This window comes from Amblyomma mixtum, chromosome 9 (assembly GCF_055824585.1).
Source record: "Amblyomma mixtum isolate Tamu chromosome 9, ASM5582458v1, whole genome shotgun sequence".
NCBI classification, from domain to species: Eukaryota; Metazoa; Arthropoda; class Arachnida; order Ixodida; family Ixodidae; genus Amblyomma; species Amblyomma mixtum.
In genome coordinates this window covers 114,534,248-114,561,790 of record NC_143020.1, presented here as the reverse complement: position 1 = coordinate 114,561,790, position 27,543 = coordinate 114,534,248, and the positions used below count along the sequence as shown (strand labels likewise).

Here is a 27,543-nt window from a genome sequence, read left to right as displayed (position 1 = left end):
ATCTTCCCTAACCTTAGGTTGATGGCAAGTCTACCTAGCTAAATGCAAACAGGTGAAGCACCTGCAGCAGGACACGAATGGCAGAAAGTTTAGTTTAGTTTAGTCTATTTGGTTTAACCCCCCAAAGTGACTATTGCTATGAGGAACACCGTAGCGGAGACCCCGGATAATTTCAACTACCGGAGTTTCTTTAATGTGCACTGACATCGCACAGTGCACAGGCCTCTAGCATTTCACCTCCATCCAAATGCGACCGCTGTGGCCGGGATCGAACCCGCGACTGTCACGGAACAACCACCAAGGTGAAAAAAATGAAATAGAAGAAAGTTGCCTTTACAGGCAGTTATTTATTGCGTATAAAAACCAGAAACTTTGCATTTCCAGCACATGTGTGCAGACACTTGGAGGGTACACACCTGGAGTTTCAAGCACTGCAAGCAGTTCAGAGAAGGCACCGCCCATCTGAGACTGTGCGCAGGGCTTTACCTACAAGCACCTCGGAAATGCTGATCCCTTTGAGGAAACGTCAGCTTTCCACACCGGATGTTGGAATCACACGGGACATACATTCACGCTGCAAGCGGTGCAGTTACTGCAGCTCCACCTACTAACAATTTCCGTTAAACACTGATTTCAATTCCAACGCTCAACTTTGAGAAACACTGAGGAAACTGAATGTTGACTCAACCCGATTGTTCTGTTTCAATCTTTTTTTTTTCCCAAACTGAGGATTCGTATGGCATGCCATGGTACGTTTAACATTCCAAAGACATCCTAAAGACATCCCGAAAACATCCCAAAGTGACACATGAGCTATGGGGGGCCCCCGTAGTGCAGGTCTCCAAATGAATTTAGACCACCTCGGGTTCTTCCACTGTGTGCCAACATCGCACAGCGCATGGGTGCTTTTGCACTTCACCCTCATCGAAATGCAGCTGCCGCGACCGGGATTCGATCCCACAACCTTGGAGCAGTAGGTGGAAGTGCAGCAAAAAAAGTAAGACGGTCAGTGAGAAGCCCTGCACCATCAGGTGAGAATGAAATAATGCTAAAAAACCTTGAACTGAACTGAGAAAAAGGCCAAAGTATGAACTGTTTTGAGAAGCAGGCAGAAGGAAACGCAGGATATAAAAACACAAAGACAACAACATACAAAAAGGAATAACAATAAATAGGGACGAAACTCGTTTAGCCTGTCCAGCTGCCTCTAAATAAAAAAAAAAATAGGTCGTGGCCTCAACAAAAACAGATGCAAAGCTTCTTTCACTAGTTAGTAAGGCTCAGGTTAGCAGGACTGGTTTAAAGCATACTGGGTGCAGTCTGCAGATGTAACCGTGCACGACACAAACACAAAAAAGAAAACAAAAAGGTCTTGCAACAGTTACTCGCAAAGCCTTAAAAAAATGTGCGGCACAAAAAAGGAATCCAATCCACGAAGTTCTGCAAAGTGCACCCCTCGGAAAAAAGGCAAGCGCAACTCCAAAGCATGGCCCTTCACATCAAGAACCAGTCATCCACAATGCTTTACAGCCTACTTTCCAACCGCTGCATCTCCCAATTTGTTCACACCTGTCGCAGACCTATCACAGCAGTAATGCCAGCTAATGCTAAGGCTGGTTAAACAGCCAGCGAGATGCAAACGTAAATCGGCGACCTCTAGTTTCGTCCGAAGCTCCTGGTCTTTTGATTATGAAGGTCGGTGCAAGCAGCCAGGTGACAAGAAGCTCTGTTTCGTCGAGATGCCACGGTAATAATGCATTGGTTCTCAAAACCACAAAAAAAAAAATAAACAGCTAAAAAATGGAATGTTCAACCCTCAGCAGTCAACGCTGATGCCCCATGCACGCAAACAAAGGAAGCTTTGTTCATAAAACCTCAACAAACAACAAGCACTGCTCTCATTCTTACTGTACCGAACTACCAGCAGCAAGCCCCACCATTCTGGGGACATGCAACACAAGAAATGCTCGCTGCCTTCATTGCACGCATCAATGCAACATCCAAAGGGGCTCTGACATGAACGTCTTAAGCTAAGGCAAGGTGCTTATTAAATAAAACCAACGAGTCAAGATAATGAACAACCCCAGACTACTAATTCCTTCCGCGTTAGTGTAGTTCACTTTCAAGAGTTGGTAGAAAGTCACATGCGCACCACAACGCGGTTAACAACCTGGTGACCTCACAGATCTTTGACATCACATTTTTTGTAAACGCTGCAGCGCTTAGCGCTTTCAAAACCTGCTGCCTAAGCAGAATGGTGTCACTTAACGCAAGTAACATAAGCTTCGTAAACCTAGATAAACAAATTTTCGGCGAGGGTTCTGGGTGTTGCCACATTGATGCCTGCTTCTCGAAGAGGCCAGCAGTGAAACCTTTATGATATTAGCACATTTAACACACAGCTGTTATCAATACATGACGCAAAGGCATCAACAAATATACTCGGCAGTAGTACTGACAGGTTAACTTGGTTTTACAAATTGCACCGTCAGGACCTCATTAGCAATCATACCCATTCCAATGCCACGTTAAAAATTTTGCCACAGTGCAAGATTTGTATTCAGCCTTCTTTTTAGGGCTAAGGGTGCTAAATGCATGCGTTGGTCCATGCAATAGACAGGCACTGTGTTCGCACCTAGGGGTGAATAGACTCCACCAAAATCTGTTGACCCCAAGGCAGTCACTGATGCACAGTCAATGCACTACACATTTGCACGTGCAGAACATTTCGCAATGTTCACAATTTTCCTAGCGACAATGTATGTTTTCTAACAGGAAATTTTGTGCTTTGTTATAAAATGAATCCCGGGTATAACAAATGCATTTGCTATGAAAACAGCCCCGTGATAACAAACCTGACAGTACAGCCCTGAGCAAGCCCACTCACACTACACAAATGTCATGCTCGCAAGCCAATAGAATCAATTACAACACTAAGGTCACCGGCAGACAATTAAAACAACACAAAAACGCCACCAAGGAGAACAGCAGCGAACAACGTAACCTGTTCCCTCATCCTACCTCATCTCATCTGGCATTCTTAAATGCATTCCACAAACCAGCTGTGCAGAACACCGGGGGCAACGCCTAAATGACATCATAAAACAAGTACAACAGTGGCCACACTTTGTGATGGAGAAAAGTCAAGCACTGCCCAATCTCCTAAGTCAATGCTCGTGAAAGGAGTACGTCACAAGGCGCGTGGTTATGGCTGAGCCTATATTTCGCAGCCTGTGAATGCACAAGTCATGCGATGGTGAAGTGACTTGCGTGTCTAAAGAACATACGCATACAAAAAAAAATGATGAGAAATGCATTGCTGCCGACACAGCTGCACAGGAGTGAGACATGCTGAAGCCCATGTCTGTGTGGTGCTGAGTGCAAGAGTAGGAAAACAGGACGGAGCTGAGTATCCTATTCTTTCTTTAGCTCCCTGACATGCGACTAGTGACCCACAGGGCGCACCGGGTGTAGCAGCCATATGCATTCAACCATGCGATGCGCGGATCATCCATTTATAGATGCACATGACAGCTGTGCAAAGTCCGGATACAGATGACACTTTGGCATGGGTGGCATGCTTCTCTGAAGTCATGTGACACTCACATGTGCAGAGTAGGTGCACAGTAGATTACTCGGCTATGAGTGATACTCCTTCATATCTAATTGAAAGGAGAGACTAAATACGTAAAGCATCGAAAAAGGCCTTCAAAACCATCAGCAGTTTGTTCTTCTTAGTTATGTGCAGTGGCAGTGCACCCAAGGCAGACATGAAGTGCAAGCAAATTTATCTAAAACCTTGCAAGACAAGAAAATTATGCGGCTAGTGTTACATCTCAAGTAAAACCCATAATTGGCATTAATTATGGACTGCACTGTTAGTATCCCACCACACTATTATTAAATAGCTGCCATGACTAAAAAACTAACAGCCAACCTTGGGTTTGGTACGAAGTATCTTTGTGCTTCGTGGCTTTCTGCGTATTTGGTGTGGACGTGGGGAGTGCGCAAAGAAATCTGAGATGGAGACTAGTTAATCAAACTCGGGATGAGCTAGATCCCCCCTCCTGGTCGAATGAGAATGGTTTTGCAGTGTTACCGTTACAGTAGTACATTATCCTCCGTACAGTGCTTCAGGTGCAGCGTGCCATGATCTTTGTCAGTGTGGCATTCCTTGTTGAAAGTTCCCACACCATGCGAGTGGCTCCAAATGTGCGAGGACTGAATTCTTTTCACGTCACAAAGCAATGGAGTGCTGAAGATGTAAAGCTATCTACTTTCACGGTACAATCGGGGGGATGCTCTCAGTGTGCTTGAAGTTCAGCTTCACCAGCACACGCACTGCACCACTAGTTCAAAGAGGCAATGAAGTTTACTTCACTGCTTTAGATGCCTTCAAGTTATTCTAGAAAGTATAGTACTATAAAAGTCAGTTACATTAAGGAGCAGGTCAGAGAGGGAAATGTCTTCCCAAGTTAACGGTGCTAGTCACATGCCCTTTGTTCTTTTACCTGCACAGGTGGAGACTCGGTAAGGCACACTCGTGGTGGTGTCTTTCGCACTCGCAAGACCCTAAAGGGGAAAGAGTAGAGTAAATAAAGCTCCTGGCAAGAGTGGCGAGTGACCGGACAAAAAATGGCACCGCTCCTTAGACATGGGCATGGCGTCGTGAAGGCACCTTAATGTGTTCTCGTTTCTACTACTACAAAACTGTGTCGCAAGCTGCGGAATTACGAGCACGAACCGTGCCATTCCTACACGACAGTGCACGAAGAAGTTTCTAGCAGTCAAGATCGTGCTAAACTTGAAGCTGCACACCCTATAAACGCCTTCCTGGTCAATTCACTGGACGCCATTCTACATATTAGCCCCGCAAACTTGGAGGAATCTCACAAGGTAGCGTAAATTTTGAGCAGGCAAAATAATTACAATTAACATCCATTAAAGGCACAGCAATATAGCTGCAAAGGAGATCTACAGAGGTTTTTCAATTTGTAAGGTGCTGCCTTGAGGTGTTGATTCACTGCGTAGCCATGCTGGCCAACCAAGTAGAGAGCCTTAGACTTCGAGTAGATTCGAGTACAAAACAGATTAAATTTTCACTGATACATGAAGAATCCGAGAAACTTCTGCGGCTCTCCGTAGCTGGTGTATGGCTACGCATCAGTAAATGTAAACTAAGCGTTTCCCTATTCACAAATGCCAAGCCTCAAGTTCTACCGGCTGCTATCTAATGGAACTCTTAACTTTGGGCATATCACTTTTTGTGCACGAGTGTTGACTTGGACCACAAAATAAGGTACAGCAAGAGAGATCCATGGATGTGTAGAGTTGCTGCTGTACTGAAATAGAGGCCTAGGAGAGCATCTACGCAGACTGAAGAAAAGTCTCTCACAAATGTTTTGAAAAAGAGTAAAACCAGCCCTCTTACCACCAAATACAAATGCATCTACGTATATCTCACCAAGAAGAATGAAAAGGTCAAAAAGCCCAGTAAACAGCTGACTAAAATCAGACTTGACGAATTCCTATTGCTGCCTTAAGAATCAATTCGTAAGTCGCATCAAGAAAAAATGAAAGTGAAAACCTCTAAATCCTGCCGCAATTCGGCTCCCCCTAGTCAACAACTTCCAGGCCCTGTCCACTTCAGGCAGGCAGAAAGTGACGGCTGAGACTTTAGAGCCTTTCCCAGAAAGCATGGCGGACGCGAAACTTTCAACCGTGGGTCCTACACACAGCCCAATTTTTTAGGCCATCCGCTAACGCCAAGCCGTGCCAATTAACTTCAGGCATAGAGAAAGCATTATAGGATGCTCCTGCAAAACAACGGAAGTTAGCACTACGACTTTCGCTGTCTGGACGGGCTTCAGCTGAGCACGACAGCTGAAATAAAGCTTAGACGCATGCACATGCCAGCCCTGCTCAAAGCACAAAGCTTCTTGAAATTACGTAGAAAGAAAAGGGTCACCAACGAGAGTTTCTTGAGCAGCACTTCATCCACCTCAAGAATGCCGGGAAGTGCACACTTTGTATTTTGCTTGGGTACTCTTTGGAAAATTACACATGGGTTCACCTCTTTAAACTTAATGCAAGTTGAATGCTTGCCACATCAGGCAGGTATGGAAATCAGCGAATTGTTTTGTGGAAATGAAAGTCGTCTGGTTAGGAATGAACCCAAGTTTTGTGCCACAAACCAACCATGAAGTTTGCACTTCGTCCCGGCATTCTTGCGCTGAATGAGCTACCGCAGTACCTCCTTTCCCTCTAGGTAATTTCGAGAAACCGTATGGTGCGAAGCGCTCCTGAAATGGCCGCGAAATCAAGTGAGCGCATTCTCACAAACTGACACATGCAAGCATGGCATGCACATGCTGGAATGTGCATGCCATGTGCACGCTTTGGCTTGTGCCCCCAAACACCACGGAATGGAGCTGAAAGGAAGGAAAAGGGCGCGGTGGCGGAGCTAGGTGGCGCTAGGCACCGGGGGGCACCACGGCTTCGAGTGTGTCGGCAGCCTGCTGGATGACCTGCACCAGCAGTGAGTAGTGTTTCCTCATTCCACCCAGGAACGGATTTGGATCGGCGGGTGAGCCCAGCTCGTCGATGATACGTGAAAACTCGTCGCTGATGCCTGGGAACATCTCGTCCACGTACGTGGGCCGCTCCGGAGGAGAAAGAACCAGGTGCCTGCGGACACAAAACCTCGCATTCATGAAGAAAAAGGTGACACTGCTCCTCACAGCGGTTCTGACGAAACAGAGCGTACATTAAAAAAAAAATAGACTAATAATAATAATGATAATAATAATAAAAACGCAGCTTACAAGAACGACGCTCTTAAAGAGTTCACAGAAAAAGGAATATGGCAGTTCATCTCAACGCCGAATGTGGGACTAAAGCCCTATATGCTTTCCCTCAACCTCTGTAAAGCCATCACCTTTCGCAGAGATGCCTTCATGGCAGAACAATAGACCTCTCCCTGATGTAAACAGTGAGACGCCAAAAAGGGGTGCCCCGATGGGCAAAATCGTCGACTTTCGGTTCTGAACCGGTTTTTCTGGTGCCGAGCGCTCCCCCACCGCCTTTGTTCCCCGATTCGAAACGCCTCGCAGCCTTTCTTCTCCCAGTGTGAGCCTTCTCGGTACTGCGCATGTTTTGCCCATTGGGCCAGAAACACGTGCGCTGATGACGTAGGCCGGGAGAGGTCTATTGCAAGTTGGAGCCTATTGGAGTTGGAGTCTATTGTCTGTTGGAGCTGCTGCTCATCCACAGTGGAAAGATGTGCAGCATCTTTAAAATCAGAGCAACACATGAGATGACAAGCAAAAGATTAACGCTTATACTGTCTACTTTCTTTGCCCATGTCTTAAGTGCTGTGCTTATTTTCTTGGTGCTAAATCGCGAACCTGAACATGATGCTACAACAGTCACTTGGTACTAAAGTGTAGCCACCTATCTGAACTTGCCTTTGCGTGAGAAACTGACACTAATTTATGCGTCTTAAATTATGCACAACAAGCACTTTGCACGTTTCAGAGAAAATTAATTAGCATGGTTTTGGTCAGCTGAAACACACCCTGAATGTGTATTGCCCATAGAGAGGTAACACGTATAGGGAAGTAGTGCTGATACTGGAAGCCTGTTGGCTCAGTTTGGATGGGTAGGCTTCATAAAAGTCTATGACACGAAGGTCAAGGCCAACAGGTACCAAGTTTGACACCATGAGCTGAAAAATTCAACTATAAACAGTCCGTCTGTTTGACGCAACACTGATATACTTACGGTGCCAAATGTATGTCTTCTGTACATGGCCAGTGAGACTGCGAGAAGTTTTTTCTTGTCACAAGAAGACCTTACACTTACAAGAAACTCATAACACTTTTATGATAACCGGTAATATAGTATTATAGCACAGGGTGATTCTATGCTTGCGTAAGGTTTTGTTGTTTTTTATGGCAACCGAAGTATTACAAGACATTTTATTCATACATTGTGCACTCAGTAATATATTTGTTTATTCAACGGCAGTGCCAAGCACCAACGTGAAAGTCCGAAAACCATGCACTTCTGGTGGACTCCTTCAGAACACTGAAGACTTTGCGTAATGCTGGACACAGACAAACAAACATAACAACACAAAAACACCAAAGTACGCCTAGCAACTGCAGTTTCAAAATGCTGATGAGAAAATACTTGCTTACAGAACAGTTCTTTGCCTCTCTCTCCGCTGACCTTCTTTTCTTCTTTAACCCTTTGAAGGTTTTTGCCGTATATGTACGGCGGCGGTTTTCTGTCCCGCAAGGTCTTCGCCGTACGGGTATGGTTTCGATATTTCGTTGCTCCAAAATTTTGCTCCAAAAGAACAATGCGTGCTCACTGGGGCATGCTGCCACCTCTTAGGGCTTACAAGAAGTGTTTGAATTTTGTGCTGCCTTCTTACGGAGATAAGCAGAACTTATGTCTAGCTTTAGCGCGGCGGCACAGACTGCGGCAACACCCCTTTTGTAGTTTCGGTTTCGCCGCGTGATCGCAACGGAGTCGCGCGAAATTTGAGTTTTCTTTTTGTCAGCACTATCTTGCAGGGGCTGCCGAAGTTGATTTCTATCTTTATTGGCGCTGCTCTTAGCTTGCTTATCACCGTTGCTCGCGAGGTATTCTCGCCCTCTGTGGCAATGCGCCTACGCGGTTTCGATTCCGCCGCGGGATCGCAACGGAGTCGCGCGAAACGTGTTTTCTCTTTGTGGGCACTGTTTTGCAGAGGTGGCGAAAGTTGATTTCTATCGTTATTGGTGCTGCTCTTAGCTTGCTTATCACCGTTGCTATTCTATTCTATTGAACATTTTCCAGTTGTGAGTGATGCTGTCACCAAAGTACTGTTCCTAATTTTTTTTGACTATTTATTCTCGATTATACGCATTTTGTAGATTCAAGATCCGCAATAAAGTAATTTGACCACCTGGGAAAGTTTTCTTCAAAATAATTCGACCCTCAAAGGGTTAAACACTTGATATCAACTGAGGCAATGCTCTTCAAGGAGTTTAATTTCCCTGTTTCCAAGTCCAATGAATGGCATGCACATACGATTTGTGAACAGTTTTATGCAGCGTGCCCTCTTCAGAATAGCAACAAGCGACTCACTTTTTGTAAGGGTTCTGCGGCAGTCCCCTGTGGTCGAGGAACACCCGTTCCAGCAGCAGCAGCTGGTCATTGACCATCCGGATGGCCATGGGGCTGTGGTCGGTCAATGACACGAAGCACCGTCACACACCACAGGCACGCTTCATGCACAACTGCCTTGCCGCAGCCCTTGAGCTCTCTATTTCAGTATTCGCTTGTTTATCTCTTCTGCATATGCTGACCATCAATTTGCTCCCCGCACTTACGAGAACTGGGGTTATGAGAGGGCAAGGTCAGGATCAACACAAATAGTGAGTAGCACATTACGTGCTAAGAAATTATTGCACATAAAGAGCAGAGCATATGTGCAGTTCAAAGAAATTGCAACGCTCAAGCCACGACAAGCAAAAAAAAAAGTAAACAGTGTTATGGAGCAGCATATGTTAGTAGAAAACCTGGCACCTAAAAAAACATCTGCGAAATCTGGAGGTGCTGAATGTGCTCGCAAAACAAGACCCAAAAAGAAACACAGTTCTGGCCCTTTACTAAAAGAAAGAAATGACAACAGCTTGACCACCAGGACCAACAACAAGCATTTCTGAATTACCTACATCACATAAATCAGACAGAACCCAGAAATGAACGAAGTGGTCCCCATTGGTGTTTAGCACAGTAGTAGTCACAGACCGCCTTTACTGCAACCAGAATGTGACGAGGGAAGACTTGCGCAGTGCACACAACGAAAGAACTCACTCTGAGGAGTCCAAGCCGTTCTGGCGTGAGTGGAAGTTGAAGGCTGCCACCGAGAAGTTGTGCACGGCTGCATCCAGAAGGCCTGGGGAAGCAACAAGAGGTGCATCCAGGCCACAGGTTAGGGTGTCTTTCCCAACAACACACTACTCTCGTCAGTAGAGTCTTCAGACTTCACAAGAGGCTGTGAACTTTCCCATTGGGCTAGAATGCGTTAATGATGATTTTCTGGAACAGGTTTTTCAAGCTAAGTGGTACGCTTCAGGCAGCGGTTCCATAGTTCCCTGGACAAGGCAGCCTGCATGTCGGATCAGCTGAACTGGACATTGGCCTCATTTGGTGCTAGCTCTAATGGTACTCAAACATTTACGGCAGTTTCGCAACACACTGCTAAACGTCACCACACCTCTGTTCTTTTAATGCAATAGGATTGGGAGGGCCAGTGCTATTGGCGTCTGTGTGAAGCTTCCAAAAATCAACCCTGGCAGGTGGTGTTAAGGGGGATTTCCTTCTCCCCCTCCCAACTTGTAGGGAAGAGGAAGGAGAAGTTGGAGTAAGAATGACTCAGCTCAAATGACAATGACTAAAGAGGAAATGACTTGAACAGCAGCTGGCCTATGTGCATAACAGACGGCCTCCTGAAGAATTCAGTGCAAATATGAGACTTGTGGGAGCTATTCCTTCTTGCCTTAAAAGCAACCTGGATCTTCAAGCCCCCCTCCCCTACCCAGGAGCGTGGTTCCAGTCGAGCCTTGTGGGCCTTTTGATCACACTCCCAACGTTGCATCACTTTTACTGAAGAAAATGATTGAACGGATTGACTAAATGAGATTGCACAATTCCATCATGTTTTGTGATTCAGTTAAGAAAAGTAGAGACTTCACACCGGAGAGCAACAGCTCCCCAGACCCCGAAATGACGCCAAGAATCTCAGTGCGGGGGCCAGTGGCTAAGAAGAAGTTGGGTGCAGCAGGTGAAGGCTCTCACTCAGATCAAGGTTGTCCAGGCCCTGCGCATGCAGGTGCAGGCTGAAGGAGAGGTCCTTCAGCAGCTGCGCATAGTCGAACAGGTTGAAGGGCAGGAACAGCGAGTCGGCCAGTGTGCGCACCAGCTCCCCCGCGACGGCGGCCACGGTTGCGTGCGCCCGCAACTCCGGGTCCACGTGATCCCGAAACAGCGAGAAGCGGTCGTACTGCGTGTGCTTGCGGGGGAACGGCACCCGGGACATCTGCACATCCGATGGGCATACACAATGATCCCCCAGTCACTGCCTGCCCCCAACAGTGGATGCACCCCCAACAAATTTACATTCATTTTCATTCTGGTGGTGGTATGCGCAGTTTCATGTCCCAAGGCTGCACATGGGCTATAAGAGACACCGTAGTGGAGGGCTCCAGTTTAACTGAAACCACTTGCGCTTCTCCCGTGTGTATTTACACTGACAATGCACAGAACAAGGGTTGCCTTTCGCAATCCTCCTCCATTGAAGCGTGGCTACCACAGTTGGGATCCGACACCGCAGACTTGGACTCGGCAGCCAAACGCTGCAGCTGCTACTCAGGGCAGACTCATAGCACAAACACTTGAAGAACTATTCGTGGAGCTGCGTACGCTGGTTCCAAGTTATAGGAGTATACCAAAATGGTTCACATAGGGCCCTTATCTCCACAAACTTCTTAATCTCATTTGTACACCTAACTTTCTGCCGCCCCCTTGATGAATTAGGCACAGACAACTATATAAAAGGTAGTTTATAACGTATACTGCTGAAATATGCACTTTTTCAAAAATTTGCTTATTCGCAATTTTTTTTCTGGCTTTCAAAGGCCACCTCCCCCCTCTTAAAGAGCAACTCAACAGGAGTGACAATTATTAATGCACGATTCCAGTACATAAGAGCATCTGGCGCTCATCATGTGATAGTTGCAGTGACTGAGGTAAATAACCCCTGAACAGCATCCCACTATGGCGAAAGTAACACCCACGTACAACCCACAAGATAGGATCAGTGGTTGGCAGCCACAGAGAGCAAACCTCATGCACTGCAAGTGAACAACCCGTAAGGGGACACTAGTCTTGGGAGCGGGCACTCGCCTTCTGAAGGATGTCGTCTACGTAGCTCATCTGCACCACCGGAATGCCCGCCTTGGAGAAGAAGGCCGCGTAGCTGCCGTCCACGTCCATGCCCCGCACTCTGTGGAAACGACACGCGAGATCGAATCGTGCTTCACCCACTGCATGGTGGTCTGGGCAGGGCACCTCTATAGAGTATATTTTTCAGCAGGTGTGTTCAACTTTTTGACTTATGCCTGTATGTGCAGTCAGCAGAAAAAGCATACGGGATGCATATGCTTGGGAAGAAGTTTACTGCAATGCTACCTCACAACCATGTTGCCTGGTACTGCATCTCAGGTGATTGGCTTACGTGGCACTGTACATTACTCGAACGTAATCGGGCCTCGAATGTAATTAGACCTCGACTGTAACGTGAGGGTTGATATTTGCAGGTGCGTAAGAGGAAACAAAAGGACTTGGATGTAACACAAGGAATAAGGCTGCAGTACACTGAAAGATAGGTGTAAGTTTACAGACAAAAGTATTGCATTTACTCACATAATGAACCCACTTTTTTCCAGGAAAGTTATGACTCTAATTGGTCTCTGGCATGCAGTGTGTTCTGAATGAATAAAACAAGGCCAGAGGTCTGGACTGCGAACCGTGAGAGGAGGTTTACAACAACGGTGCACACAACGGAGTCTTCCAAGCTCCCTCAGTGGCGACTGTGAAGGGGTCAGAGGAGGGCCACTCACGCCGGTCGCACGGGCAGCATGGCGGAATGCCTGTAGCTCTGCAGCAGGCCGTGGGGCTCGGCCTGGAAGGCGTCCCACACGTCCTCCTCGGTCGGAAGTGGCGGCGGAGTGGTGCCCCTCGGCGGGAACAGCAGCCGCGACACATTGCGATGCTTGGGGAAGGTGCTGACCCACTGCTCATACACAGTCCGCCCACCTTCCCCACCGGCCGGCACCTGCAATGTGATGCCCCGTGCACATGTGCGCTCGTGCTCTCTCCTAGCAGCCTCCAAATTCATGCACTGAACACTACACATACTAACGTGAATTTTAACACCTCATGTCTTTTGATGACGCCATTTAGGGAGGTCCAAAAAGACTGTACTGAACAAAGGAAAACCCCCAGTCCCCCACTCTAGTCAAGAGTTGCGCTCTATTCACAAAATGATGGTGAGGCAAGGGGACTTGCATTTACATTAATGACCCACACTGTGTTTCATACCTAGCATGTGACCGAGGCAAAGCTAAAGTTCCAATTCCGCATCCTCACTGGCTACACTAGCATCCGAGAGATGCTCTGTCACGTGTTCAATGCAGGGAGCTCAGCTCTCCGAATAAAGCAGGCCCGATTTCAACAAAGCAGGCATATTATGTAGTGGCATCCGAGCACTACACACACTGCAGTATTCTGCACTTCCATCTTTGTTTTCATTTTGGTTGCTCAGCACCACCAAAGTTTGCCGGAAAGGGGCTCAAGACACATGCTAGATGGTAGCAGCACAGAACTGTACAAAGTATACGACAGAGGGCTTACGACAGAGAGTATACAACAGAGGGCTTACGACAGAGAGTATACAACAGAGAGTATACGACAGAGAGTATACGACAGAGAATATACGACACTGCAGGGCAGCGCTCCCTCACCTGCCGGGTGGCATTGAAGACAGCATGGTAGAGCAATGGAGAGGCGGCCACACTCAGTGAGGTGGTTCCGAGCACAGGCTGGCCCAGGTCAATGTATGCCACTGCCCGGCCATCCAGCAACTTCAGGTTCTCCTGCGGACAGCACACACGGTAAGAGAGCAGGTTTGAACGCGGCTCGTATGATAAAGGTTTGGTTTGGTTTGGTTTACGGGGTTTAACATCCCAAAGCGACTCAGGCTATGAGAGATGCCGTAATGAAAGGCTCCGGAAATTTCGACCACCAACGTGCACTGACATTGCACAGTACACAGGCCTCTAGCCTTTCACCTCCACTGAAATGCGACTGCCACGGTTGGGATCGAACCCGTGTCATTCGGGTCAGCAGCCGAGTGCCGTAACCACTGAGCCATCGTGGCGGCATGATCAGAAAAGTGTATGCTGGAAGAAGACTAATGGAAAAATCTTCAAACTTCTTGCCTCTCTTCTGGGTGCAAGATTGAAAAAAACTACGCAAGTAATGAAAATATGAACAAAATATAAAACTAATAATCTGAGAGGAACTCAAAGTTAGGTTAAAATTAAAGTTATTGTTTCATTAACTTATTTATTCATTCGCAACATTTATAAAGAACTGAAAAATATAAAAGAAGAAATAAATCCAGCCACAACCACCTCTTATGGCAAGGATGCTATATCCAATATGCTTGGGGAATGACAGAAGAAACAAGTAATGGATACGAAAAAATGGATGCACAGCAGTTTGTGCGGGCACAAGCCAGCAGCTTCCTTAGCTAGACAAGGTAAGTTGGGTGAGTTGGTGACTATGTTCCAAATCTACAGCGCGATAAACGGGACAAGATGAGAAGAAACATCTCAGAAGAAGCAGTGCTGTATATTTGTCTTTACAGGTTTCTTCTCATCTTGTCCCCTTTATCGCGCTGTAGATATGGGTTCCTTAGCTAGGAAACGTCTACTCACTTCGAGCCATTCAACGACGCCCACGGACTGGAACTCTTCAGCTGCCCAGCTGCAGAAGATGATGCTGCGCCGTGGCCGCCAGCCTGCATCATTCCCACGTGTGAATGCTCAGTGGTCGTTTTAGCCACGTCAACTTGTGGAGATCTCCGACAGGAGTAGCATGGCACGCCAAAGCACTGAAACCTTTTCTGTGAAGGCACTCCGTTCCACTGCAATTCTGACTGAGCGACTGATCAATCGGCAGTGCTGGTGTCGTGACCTAACAAATACTTAGGTTCAAGTTCTCCTGCCTTCCCTTCCATATCACAACTTCAAGTACCAATTCCGGTAATTCAAATGTTGCTACGTGCAAATACACCGGCAAACAGGTGTTGTGCCTTACAGCTCACCGCTGAAGCACAGGGAACAATAAAAATCAAAGTTTTGATAGTGTCAAAAAAGCATAAGCAGCTCGCCGTTCGTTCCAGCCACGCAGCAAAATTACCGCAGAAAACTGTCGTCGACAGTAGACTGAAGGAGGATGAAATGTAGTCTACAGCTCAAAGCCGCACAGAAGTAACTCGGTGACCGTCACTGGAACTAGGAAAAGGGTGAAAGGTGTGTTTGTGTGATGCAGTGAAAAGTTATGCAGACTCTGCTCACCCTGTGACTCTCTGCCAAGTTCAAGCTCCAACTAAATGAAAAGGTAGCTGCTCCACAGAAGCGGCCTAATGGCTTAGTTTGGCCAGCACTTGTGCCACAGCTCTTGAATAACAGTGTATTGCTAAACTTGCCAGCACAGCGCCAACACTTAATGCATGTTTCAATGGGCAACAACAATGGCACACGAATACCGAGCAATGGTTTACGATTTATGGGGGGGGCTTAACGTCCCAAAGCGACTCAGGCTATGGGGGAGGGCTCCGGAAGTTTCAACCACCTGGGATTTTTTAGCGTGCACTGAGATTGGACAGTACACGGGCCTCTAGAATTTCGCCTCCATCAAAATTTGAACACCGCAGCCGGGATCGAACCCGCGTCTTTCGGGTCAGCAGCCGAGCGCCATAACCACTGAGCCACCACGGCGGCGAATACCGAGCAATGGACAGCACTCGTAACAAAGAAGCAAGCCGTGACATTCAGTGTCACACTTGCCTTCCTGAAGGAGCTTCCCGAAAGCAGAGCTGAGCTCAAGCAGAAGGGCCGAGCTGCCGATGTCAGAGTCGCCCCAGGCGTCGCGGCCAGCGCCCACCAGCACGTATCGGTCGGGCTCCACCCGCCCACGCACGTAGCCGACCACGTCCACCACCGACTGGTTACGCAGCATGTTGTGCAGCTGCAGCTCCACCTCCACGGGACCGGGCCCCGCCCCCAGAGAGGCCCCAGCCTCGCCCAGTGACCCCTGCATCTGTGGTGTGACCGCCGGTCCACCCAGGTGCCTGCAGAGGGACACAAGGACATGCCAGAGGTGTAAAATGCCCAGTGGTAATCTCATCTATCCATGGAAATGGGATGCATGCGTGCAGGACAGGTGGCGCCACCTAGTCACAAAACTAATGCACTGGTGGCGCCACCTACAGCATTCTACAACAGGATTTCATGGAAAATGAAATCCATGAAATGACACACGACTGGACACTAAAAATAACATTATGGCTAATAAAATATAAGGGAAGGAAGAAATGCCCAGATTATCCGGAGGTCGATTTATAAAATCCCCCGTGCCCCTGAAAAAAAAAAAAATTGAAAATTCGAAAAATGCAGTGAAGCTGTACGAGTAGGGGTTGAGACTCTCCGGTTTTTATTTTTCTGAAATCCAGCAGACGTTTTTCAAAGTTTATTCAGAACTCGTTTTCTTTTCTTTTTTGGCGAATATTATCTGCAACGAATAAATGACTATTTTTGGTGATTTCATGTGGCAATCATGTCTGGTCAAAGTCACTTACAGTCTATCTCAGCATTTTTGTTGGCATGAACAGTTTATTTATCAGTAATTAACGTGCAAATGGCAGTAATTGGAGCCATGCTTGTAGAAGAAACTGGTGTATCTATTAAAACAGTAACGCAAGTAAAATGCGATAGCAGGCAGAAAAAAACGCAAGTAGAAGTTTACTTCTAAGAACTAGGTTGACATGTCATCACTGGGTTGTCGTGCTGGGAATTTCGTATGAGGTCAAGCCTAGCGGTGCCCGAATGCGATCGGTCTACATGATAAACGACAGAGAAGAAAGCAAAAAATATGCATTTCTATTGTTTTCCCCATACGTTAAACTCTATCATCAACAGAGCCCGGATATTGTGATTTTGCCATGGTAAAATTTATGAAAGTTGGTGTAGTATACCAATGCTGCAGAATATTAGACAATTTTTTAATAATATTTGAAATTCTTGAATATAAATTCCTCGCATACGAAATGAACTGAATATCAAACACACTCGAATCGTATTTGAAACTGAATATTCACACATCTCTAATTAAAATGCATTTCCTGACACAAGAGGTTCCTTGTTCTTTTTTGAATGCCATTTCTCAGCAGCAGCATTACCTAATGGGCACTGAAACTCCCTTGGACGTTCTAGGGATGTTTAAGACATCCTGTGGACGTCCAATGAAGTTTAAGTGCCCACTGAGTACATGCTCTTTGTGTATTGCAAGGACATGAAGTACCACTCTGCGTCACCCAGAAAAGCCAGCAAATGGAAAATTTCATTACAAGGGCATGGTTCAGAAGAGAGTTCAAGAGATTTTCTCTCACTAGTAAATGCATGAAATAACTTTATCACATATTCCAGTGAATACGGCACTAAACATGACACAACATGTCAGGCATAGCCTAGACCAATACAGAAAAGAAAGTCATAAGTGCTATCAGTCCTGGGAACCAGAAATGGCTTTCAAAGGCAGACTTACCGCAGCAGAACTTCGGCTGCATTGGCACTGATGGTCTGGGCTGGCACAGTGGGCAGAAAGAGCTGATCCCAAGGCACTCGAAGAGCGGATTCTAGAAGAAAGGAAGGCTTGTGTTATGAACAGTTGGAATCACACCGCTAGTTCATTTTTTGTTTCGTTCTTTCTTTCTTGTTTTCATTAGTGAAGGAAAAGAGAGGACTGAGCTAAGAGCTACATGTAAGCAGCTTGTTGGCCCTAAACTCCTTTTATTAACACAGCTGCTTAGATGAGCAGTACAGAGTTGCACATAACAAAGACTAACTGTAAAATGAAACCAAGTTTTCAAACATTACACAAGGTCACAAGCCTGTCAATACAAACAAGATATGAATATATGTGTAAAAATAACATCAACTTGAACAAATGAACCACAAATTGAACAATTACAAATGCACGCACACACAGTTTCAACAAAGTGCATAACAGTGGCAGATCAAGCACGTAGATGTAATTTAAGCTTGGATGATATGCCCGACTTGTTGATGTGTCCCTCATGAACAAAATGTCCGATACCTTCTGCCCTCACTACGGCTGAGGAACTGGCAGTGACAGCTGCACTGGATTAGACTTCTCTCCCATGGCCACCCATACCAGTGATACCCGCTCCCCGGCAACACTGTCTTTGGGCGGTGGGTGAACACGGGAACTTCAGTTCATGACATACACTACGATGGCAACAGAGACATCACGTAGCCTGGGCAAAGTCTCTCACACAGCCACCAACGTGAAGCCACGTAGCATAGATGTTTGTCCCCGTGAGAGAGTACGCCCATAAAGGCAACTCCTTCAAGCACAGGATTTTACGTTCACACGCGCTTGTTGGCCAGAAAGCTTTCAGTGAGTGTCCGATCACGACCTATACTCCCAAATGCCCTTCTCATGTTCTAAAACTGAGCAAACGCATTTCAGTGTGGCCATGCATCTACGTCATGTAATACAGAAGTGAGTCAAGTCAACTCCGCCTTCAGAATAGAGACTCCTGAAAGCCTATTGAATTAGGTGAGTTCGGATTAACAACAGTCTACTGTAAGCCAATGAATAGATGGGGGGGGGGGGGAAGCAAATGCATTTCACGATACAGAAGTGAGTCAAGTCAACTTCGTCTCCAGAACAGAGACCCCTTAAAGCCTATTGAATTAAGCGAGTTCGAACTAACAACAGTGCAACTCCTCCCACTGACCTAACGCAGGGTATCCTGGAGTCTGCGGATCGCCCAGGAGGGGTCCCAGCGGGGAAGCGCTATGGCTCCCATCAGGCGGCAACCACCACCAGGCAGCGCTGCTGTCCTGCTGCTCCGGGGAGAAGCCCAGAGGCAGGGGCCGGAACTCACGGGGGTCCGGATAGAGCAACACAGCGCTGGCATTCACAATGTGAGCCATGGCCAGCTGCCTGGAGAGGGGCTCGATGCCGAGCCGCACGAGCAGCACGCTGCCCTCGAGGGTCACGTTGGAGCTGTGCAGCCAGTTCACGTCGGACAGCTGCAGCCGGCCCGCGTACACCAGGGGGCCCTGCATGCCAGTCAAACACAGACATCATCATCATCACGAGCCTGACTACGCCCACTGCAGGGCAGAGGCCTCTCCCATGCCTCTCCGATTAACCCTGTCCTTTGTCAGTTGCAGTGCGGCCACCGTGTCCCATGTGTGTTCTTAAAGGTGTTCTTAAAGGTGCACTGAAGAGGAATCTGAACTCGTCTTTTTGCCGCGGGGACTCGATCTACACGTTCTGAGCATTCTTAGAAACTTCGATTTATTGCCCTGTGTGGCCGATTTCCCTAATTAAATCGAACTAACGTCCGGCTCCCGCCTTTTTGTTTTAATTCTCCTCCGTACGGTGGGCAGAGTCGAGCAACGCGCGGAGTGCCTTTCACCCAGTCCCGTGGTGGCTTGCCGCTCTGCCATCGGCGGAGTAATACGTAGTAATCCGTAGAAGCAAATAGTCCGTGCGTATTTTTATTTCTGCGGGCTTATTCTGCGACTATATTATCTGCGAATGAAACTATTTATTAAAACCTAAAAAACAACATAAAGCAAAAGCAAAGCCTCCACGGAGCTGACTGAAAGGCACTCCACACGTTGGTCGACTCCGCCCACCGTACGGGGGAGAATTCAAAAATAAAGGCGGGAGCCGGACGTTAATTCTATTTAATTAGGGAAATCAGCCACACAGGGCAATAAGTCGAAGTTTCTAAGAATGCTTGGAATGTGTAGATCGAGTTCCCGCGGCAAAAAGACAAGTTCAGATTCCTCTTCAGTGCACCTTTAATCTCATCCGCCCATCTAATTTTCTGCCGCCCCCTGCTACGCTTGCCTTCTCTTGGAATCCACTCCGTTACCCTTAAGGACCCGTGGTTATCTTGCCTTCACATTACATGCCCTGCCCAAGCCCCCTTCTTCCTCCTGATGTCGACTAGGATGTAATTACCGTAAAAACCCGCGTATAATACGAGGTTTTTTCCCATAATTAGCGTCCTAAATTTCCGCCTCGTACTATTTGCGGATCCGAACAAAAATTTTCGAAGTTACTCGATGTTTTGGTTTCGTTTTTGCGGCGTGGCTATGGCTTCGCTTCGCTATTGGCGCGTGGCTACGGCTTGGCTTCGTTACTCTCGACAAACGACGTCACGACGTCGTTTCTTTGTTGATCCGTTGGGTGCGCCGGGGGGTCGCGGTGTGCCGTGCGCCTGTTGACAACGCACGTGCTAGCATGTAAGGCACGCTTCGTGAAGTGGATATTGTTTTAGAGAGCACGATGTCACGGTCTCGAAAACAGTACTCGGCTACTTTCAAGCGATTTTGGCTGCGGAGAACATCGGCAACGGTGCGGCCGGGAGGCAGTTTGGTGTCGTCGAAGGAAGCATTCGTGGATGGCCACAACAGAAAGAAGCCCTTTTCGCGTGCAGCGGAATGCGACAAAGCTTTCGCGGCCGTTTGATGGTTGTGTAAACAAACCGTTCAAGGACGCAGTCAGGCGGTGCTACGCAGAGTGGATGCGCTCAGGTGAGCCTGCAGTGACGCCAACCGGGCGGCTGAAGCGGGCTTAAGAAGTGCGGCATCTCGAACGCCCTCGATGGCACGGAAGATGAGTACATTTGGGATGATTTGTCGGACAAAGAAATGTTCGAAGAAAGCGCTACTGAAGAACAAAGTAATTGAAGTGAAGTGCGGGATGCGATTTGAATAAATGTCTTCTATGAGCTTGTGTTACTCGTATTATACGCGGGTGAAACTTTTTTTCCCATTTCGCGCCTCTAAATCTTAGCCCCGTATTATATTCGGGTTCGTATTATACGCGGGTTTTTACGGTATCCCCCGTTTTTACCCTCACCCACTCCGCCTGCTTTAATGTTACACCTATCATTTTTCTTTCCATAGCTCGCTGCATTGTCCTTAACTTAAGCTGAACCCTTTCCTCAACCAGCCTTGAAAACAGTGTAAGATAGAAAAGAAAAATTCAGATAAAGGACAGTTCATATGCAAGGCAGAACAGACTTGCTTTCAACTGCAGCATGATGTAATGAGGAATAACAAAGTACTCACTCATTAACACCCACCAAAGCAGATCCAAACAGCTACAAAGTGCCACACCTCTGAAACAAGGTGAATTTTTCTTGAAGTATGAAGTTCCTGTGAAAGCTTCGTCGCTTTTCTTTGTAGCTATTATTGGCTGCGCATCAGTGGATATGAACGAGTAATTACCCTCTTGTTTCAACCCAGCTCCACATTGGGAGATTCTCCTTAACATATTGGTAAAATACGAGGAAAGCAGGATTTTCCTGTAAACAGGCAGTTTCATATTCACTGATGTTGCAGGTTTCACATTTACTGCATGAGCTTAGGCTGGGGGTTAATCACCTCTCCTTAATCAGGCCAGTAAATCTGTCCACTTGCAAAATGCGTGTCAGAAGAAAATAAAAATTAGATGGTCCAGTTGCGGCAGTGCACTTATCCGCGGGGAGCAGAGCAACGACGAGAAAGATAGTCACTTAGAAAATTATGTGAAAATCCATTCCTTTCAACTTCCTCCTCTATCCCCCCTACCTCCCTCCCCTAACTTAGGCCTAGTGGCACACTTTTGAAATGAATGAATGAAAAAAAAAAAAATGCACGCAGAGCCAAAAGGCACATTACTTTTTTAGGACGCCTTTAGCACCTTACAGCATACACACTAGAAATCGAAACCAAAACAGTGAAACTGATGGAAGCAGCAAGAAACGTAAAGGAGGCACACAAATTCATCCTCCGTATCCAAACACACCCCCTAACCCCTTTCGTTAAATGAGTCCGGCCCTTTATCACATTAAACAACGTCTTTGGCATCTTGTGACTTTGAGTCTAACAAAGTGGCTAGTTGGGCTAGTTGGTTATGCATTTATAAAAACCAGAAAGGGGACAAAAAGGGAGGAATTAGCGTAGTGTGTCTGTGTCTCCCTTTCTATCAGTGTCCTTCAAGCTGGTTTTTATAAACTATAAGTTTTTGAAAACCTTTACAACCCAGAAGCATTGTGTTGCGTTCAGTTTTATGGCACACAGGCAACTAAGGCCATCATGCGCCAAATGGAAGGTTAATGTGTTCACATTGCGGGAACAAACTAAGATAATTTACATCTATCAATTTGTTTGAGGCTTTGCTTCCTTTAAATGAGTGTCTTTTTCTCCCAGAAAGTAACCAAGGGAGCAACAGGATGTGTTCATCAAAAAAATTATGGGAAATGCTTTTTTCTTAGTCTCAAAACCAGAAATGCACATGGGTCTTCAAGGAAGCTCTAGTAGAATGCTGAAGACCAACTTCCGACTGTTCAGGGTGCTCAACATTCACCAGGCCATGCACGGAGGTGTTTTGCATTTTACCAAAATCAAAATGTGGTCAACTGTACTAGGGCATCGAGCCTTTATGTTAAAGGGGCTGCAAAACACTGCTTGGGGGGATACCGGCTATACTTCAGGTGGGTTCTTTATGTCACACAGATGCTGACTTAAAAAGAATTACAGGAATCGATGCACAGGAACGGGAGTTATTCAGTGAAGAAATTCGAAAATACAAGCAAACAAAACGCTGCCCTCAACTCGATTTTGGCGGGGCTTCCCACTCCTATTTCGCTCTCCCAATGACGGCACCTGGCGCAACCAATCAAAACAGCCAGCCAGAGCACGTCGCGGAAGTTTGTACTCCATGGTTGCCTGCTCTCTGTAACTCGTTTTTGCTGAGACGGGCAGCGTGCTGAGACGGGCATGGCGTTGTTTCCATGCCAGAGCGCCCCTGGTGGTGTATTTTTATTTTACTTGCTTTGCAGGGCTTTTATCTAAGACAAACAAGTTGTTTTTGTTGATCTAATATAAAATGCAGACAGGTGACAAAATGTGTCTCTATTTATTCACACAATTTGCAGTATATTTACTGTTTGTCCGATCATCAAGCTCGCGCCAGGTGATGTCATATCCGCTGCTGAAAACCCGCCACTGTGTGGGGACACCATGAGAGCCATGAATTTGTTTTTGGGAGGACATTAAAATATAAAAAAAACGGAATATACGGGGTATTACCGACGCTAATAGCACCATTATAACTCACTGTATGCAATCAACAGGCAAAACAGTTAACTAAGATTGTGTTTCTGGGCCCCTTTAAGTTCAGCACAGCAAATTCTCAAAGTTGCTCAGTCAGCTAGTTTTCTTCAAGATCCAACTCAACTGAGCGAAGCAGGCATGAAACTTACCCTGATGGGGCCGTCGGCTCTGCAGTAGGCCACATAGGGACGATGCTCGTCCGAGAAGAGGTCCGCAATGGAGCCCACCGTGTCACTCTCGTTTGCAAAGTGTCGCAGACGGTTGGGGCGCGAGGCGTCTGGGAACGAGAGGAGCACCTCGTATGACCGCTCCACCACCGTCTCCAGGCCCTGCTCCTTCCATTGCTTCTGCAGGAACTCCACGAGCTCAGAGTCCGTGCCCACTTCCAGGAGTTGCCTGGAGGAGAAGTTTTCATCCTTGAAAGTGCACTCTTTCTCTGCATCACTGCCCACCAACTTCACTTCTTCATAAATCATTTTATCCTGCGCTTAATTGCATGCCTTTTATCTTAGGAATTAAAACTTTTTCAGTTTATACTTTTCAAAAATTTAGCGCACTTTTTTCGGCGTTCATTTCAGAAGCAATTTAAAGGGACCGAAGTCTGAATTTCATAGGACAACTCTGGTGGCTTTTTGCACATTTGGAGTCATCTTTCATCTCGAATTCAATTTCCCTCCATTAACAATTGCAACTCTTCTTTTGGCTCTGTAAAGTCCGGTGTCCCTCAAGGCAGTGTGATTGGTCCCCTGTTATTTCTTATTTTTATTAATGATTTACCCGCATGTGTTTTTTCCTCTATTAGATTAATTGCTAATGACTGCGTGCTTTATCGTAACATCTCCAGTGACACTGACAGCTTCGCTTTACAATCTGATCTAAATGCAATAGGTGAATGGTGCTCTTTTTGGTTAATGCCTTTAAATCTCTCTAAAACCAAAACCATGTCCTTCACCAATCATGTAAACCGGTTTTAAAGTTCTTATATGATTAGCAATGAAGCAATCGAACTTACAAATACATATAAATATCTTGGTCTCCACTTAGTCACACTTATCTTGGCATCACCACATCAATCTCACCCTTGCCTCTGCTAACCGCTCATTGGGCCTTCTTAAACGCAACCTTCAACACGCTCCTGCCCACTTGCACAAACTGGCCTTCACCACCATAATCCGCCCTAAAATAGAATACGCACCTGCCATCTGGGACCCCGACCAAACTTACGTCATAAATAACATAGAAGCCTTGCAAAACCGCGTGGTACCGCTTCATTTATTCAGACTATTCACGAAATACCAGTGTCACAGCTTTAAAAGCACGCGCTCAATCAAAGGAACTTGCTTTCCGTCGTAGACTTGCCCGTCTTTCACTCTTTCATAAACTTTATCATCACCCATCGCTGCATGAAGATTTCTTTCAGGAACCTGTCGCCAATTTCCCACGCCGTGATCATCCTTTTAAAGTGAAGCGCACGCCATGCCACACATCCTTTTTTGCAAAATCATTCATACCACGCACGATCATCAAATGGAACCGCTTACCATCCAATATTGCTACCAAATTTAACACATCTAAATTTCAAGAACTAATCTCCGCTTTGGATACCATCTAATGACATCAACAATTCTAGTAGTGCCATCCTTTGCCATCCCATATGTTATGATGCGCATGTTACTCTATGTATTTAGATTTAGTAATTCACCTGTTGTTGTTATTGCACTCGGTATATTTCTTGTTCGTATTTGAAATTTATTTGCATGACTGCATAAAATAATTTGCGTTTTATTGTGTGCTTTTTTTCATGTCACATTGTAAGTTTCCTTTCTATTGCCCCCCCTTATGTAGTGCCCTCAAAAGAGGGCCTTTATGGGTATTTTGAATAACTAAACAAAACAATCACATCAAATTCTTTAGAGTACCCTCTCTCCAATTAAAAATCCGTTTTGTCAGAATACTGAAAAGAAGTATTTTAAACCAGCAGAAACCAGACAGCCAAAACAGAAATGGGGTTTTGGCCAAACTATGACATCACATACTGTACCAAAAGTTATCATTTGCGCAATGACTGGCCAAACTGGTGAACTGTAATCGACAGACTTGGTCATTATTTGTCTGAAGTGATCAAAAACAAGCACGAAAGTTTTGTCCTTCAGCAAACGCAGAGCGATTATCAATGGGCGTGCCAACCTGTGACATCACATATGCAGGGTTGCCCATAAAAATCGCCTCAGTTAAAGTCATGAAATGGAGAATTTGAAAATTCATTTGTGCTGTAACAAGACATTGCATGGCTGCAAAATTTGGTCTGTCCAATCAGTGTGAATCAGGAAAATAACATGACGCTGCACTAAATGTTCATACTGCATGAAAACAAAGTTTCTACCAACCTTGCAATGCATTAGTGCAATAAACCTCATAATATAAACACGCCTGGAACTACTACACTGTGCCCAGTAGATACACACACACTCACAAAGAAAGCCACTCAGCAAATTATGTGAAGATCCACTACAAAAGGTTTTGCCGAGAACTGTCGCTGTTTCACACTTCAAATCACCTGTTTCTCAGTGAATGAATCACAATGTAATGCAGAGGGGCAGTTCCACCTGCTTTTAATGACAGTGCGAAGGGAGCGGTAGATAGCTCTCTCTCAGATGGCTACAAGCTATATGGGAGAGTTCCATAGCTGCCTGAAATCTTTGTAGGTGAAGAATCAATTGTGCTTCAAGGCATGACCTTGGTTCAAACTAGAAGCTGACGCAAGCAGGAGGGTAATGACTTTAGCAAACATGCCGTTTTTCATTGGTAGCTCTACATATGCATTCATGTGGACATTAGTTACACTTCGGTAAGAAAACTGCACCATCTTGAGACACTCCCTTCACTAGGCTGAGCAACTATTTATGGCAAGTGTGCTGTCAATATAAAAAGCACCAATACCATCAATGGAAAGCTCTCACATGTCCCTATTTACTACTTCCAGAAGCAAAAACTGAACAAGCTACACAAAAAATGTGTACTGCTAGAAGTTAAAAGTGCGGCAGGACCGACTTTGTTGCATGTTAGAAAGTATGGCCAAGGTAAGTGCTAACACCTTTCACTAGGTTCATCACACCTGCAACTGCGCTCCTGTTTCTGTCTTGTTGTTCCTGTCTTGTTTTCCACACGACTGTCAAAAACACTAAAACTTTAAACGAGCTGAATGTGTTTAGCAAGCGCACATAGGTGAAAGCTGGAGAGGTTTAAGGATGAATTAGAAGGCAACAGTAATTAGATTACCAAATCCTGGGTAGTGGTTTCAAACAGTTATGAGGCTCATTACACAGTCTTCGAGGATCTCTGCTAAACACAATGGAACATTTCAAAGAACAGAGGTCCTCAGATTGAAATTGCATCTTGAAGGGTGTGTCCCATCACCGCCCAGAAATAAAGATAAACCAGAGAAGCCGCAGTCGCTCCTTTGGCTCTGACTGCGCAGTTTGCAGTCTCACCGTAAATGCGCGAAGGAAATGCGTACGCCTATGATTTCTTCCAAATATGGGACGGAAGACTGCGATCGACAACCTAGGGTCTAAGCCCGGCAATTTCAAGGCCAGGTCCCCCCGCTTAGCCCGGTCTCGCAAGGTTTGACAGTTGGAAGTCTCGCAAAAGTTTGACAGCTGGGAAACGGCGAAGGCCCCGCTAAGGTGTTCCGCGCCGCTTCGCTTGGGCAGGGCGCGTGAGAAGGCAGAAAAAAGGGCGCTGACCCTGCGGTGCGGTTGATGCCGTCGGCGCTGATGAGAGCCAGCAGCCGCGCCCTGATGCTGGGATCGGCGTCATACACGGCGTGGATGGCCACTGACTTGCCCCGCTCGCAGCCGCTGTGCTCGACATGTGCGAAGTATCCGACCAGCAGCCCCACGACCAGGCCAAGCAGCGCGATGCCGAGCCCACTGATCACCAGGTTGCGATGCGACACGACTCGGATGTCCTCCGTCGTCTTCTCGTAGATCTGCACCGCGCCGCTGTGCTCGTGGTCGGGCCATGTCATGGGCTCGCTGTCGGCGCCGTTGTCTTCGTCGCGGTACGGCCGGTACTGGGCGCTCATGCTGGACACCTGTTGCTCGTGGTCGCTGGCCGCTGCTCGGGACGACGCGCCAACGCTGCGCGCATGACACGTGCGACAGCCCAAGCGCGGGGTTTAGCGGCTCCTGCGTCCGCCCGCGGCAAACTTGGCAAGGAAGCACGCCGAAAACTCTGCCAGGAGCAGTTACAAGCGGGCGTCATCCGCCCCACCTGCGGCCCACCACTACAACAGTGTCGCTAGTTACCACCGTTACAACCATGGAGGTAAAAAAACTTTTTCTTCCTCCATGGTTACAACCGCCAGGTGCCCGCCCTTCCTTCGTAGCCTAGTCAGCCTAGTTGATTGCATGCGGTCCACAATTTATTTACGAAGATTTCCACAACTGGTATTATGGCGCTGCAATCACAAAAGTGAGTCGTGCAG

At 46.7% G+C, this 27,543-nt stretch overlaps 1 protein-coding gene across 1 annotated transcript; it reads right to left on the bottom strand.

Moving 5' to 3' along the window:
• Positions 1 to 327: 327 nt before the first annotated feature.
• On the bottom strand, positions 328 to 27,367 carry LOC149330840 (N-acetylated-alpha-linked acidic dipeptidase 2-like). Its single transcript, XM_089561534.1, has 13 exons — positions 26,801 to 27,367; positions 23,204 to 23,450; positions 18,668 to 18,995; positions 17,449 to 17,539; positions 15,693 to 15,976; positions 14,559 to 14,641; positions 13,581 to 13,712; positions 12,678 to 12,892; positions 11,962 to 12,061; positions 10,855 to 11,095; positions 9,871 to 9,952; positions 9,139 to 9,231; positions 328 to 6,687 (listed from the first exon to the last, which is right to left on the bottom strand). Exons 1-13 carry the CDS (start codon positions 27,139 to 27,141, stop codon positions 6,474 to 6,476), a joined length of 2,451 nt encoding a protein of 816 aa, XP_089417660.1. The 5' UTR covers positions 27,142 to 27,367; the 3' UTR covers positions 328 to 6,473.
• Between the last annotated feature and the right edge of the window lie 176 nt (positions 27,368 to 27,543).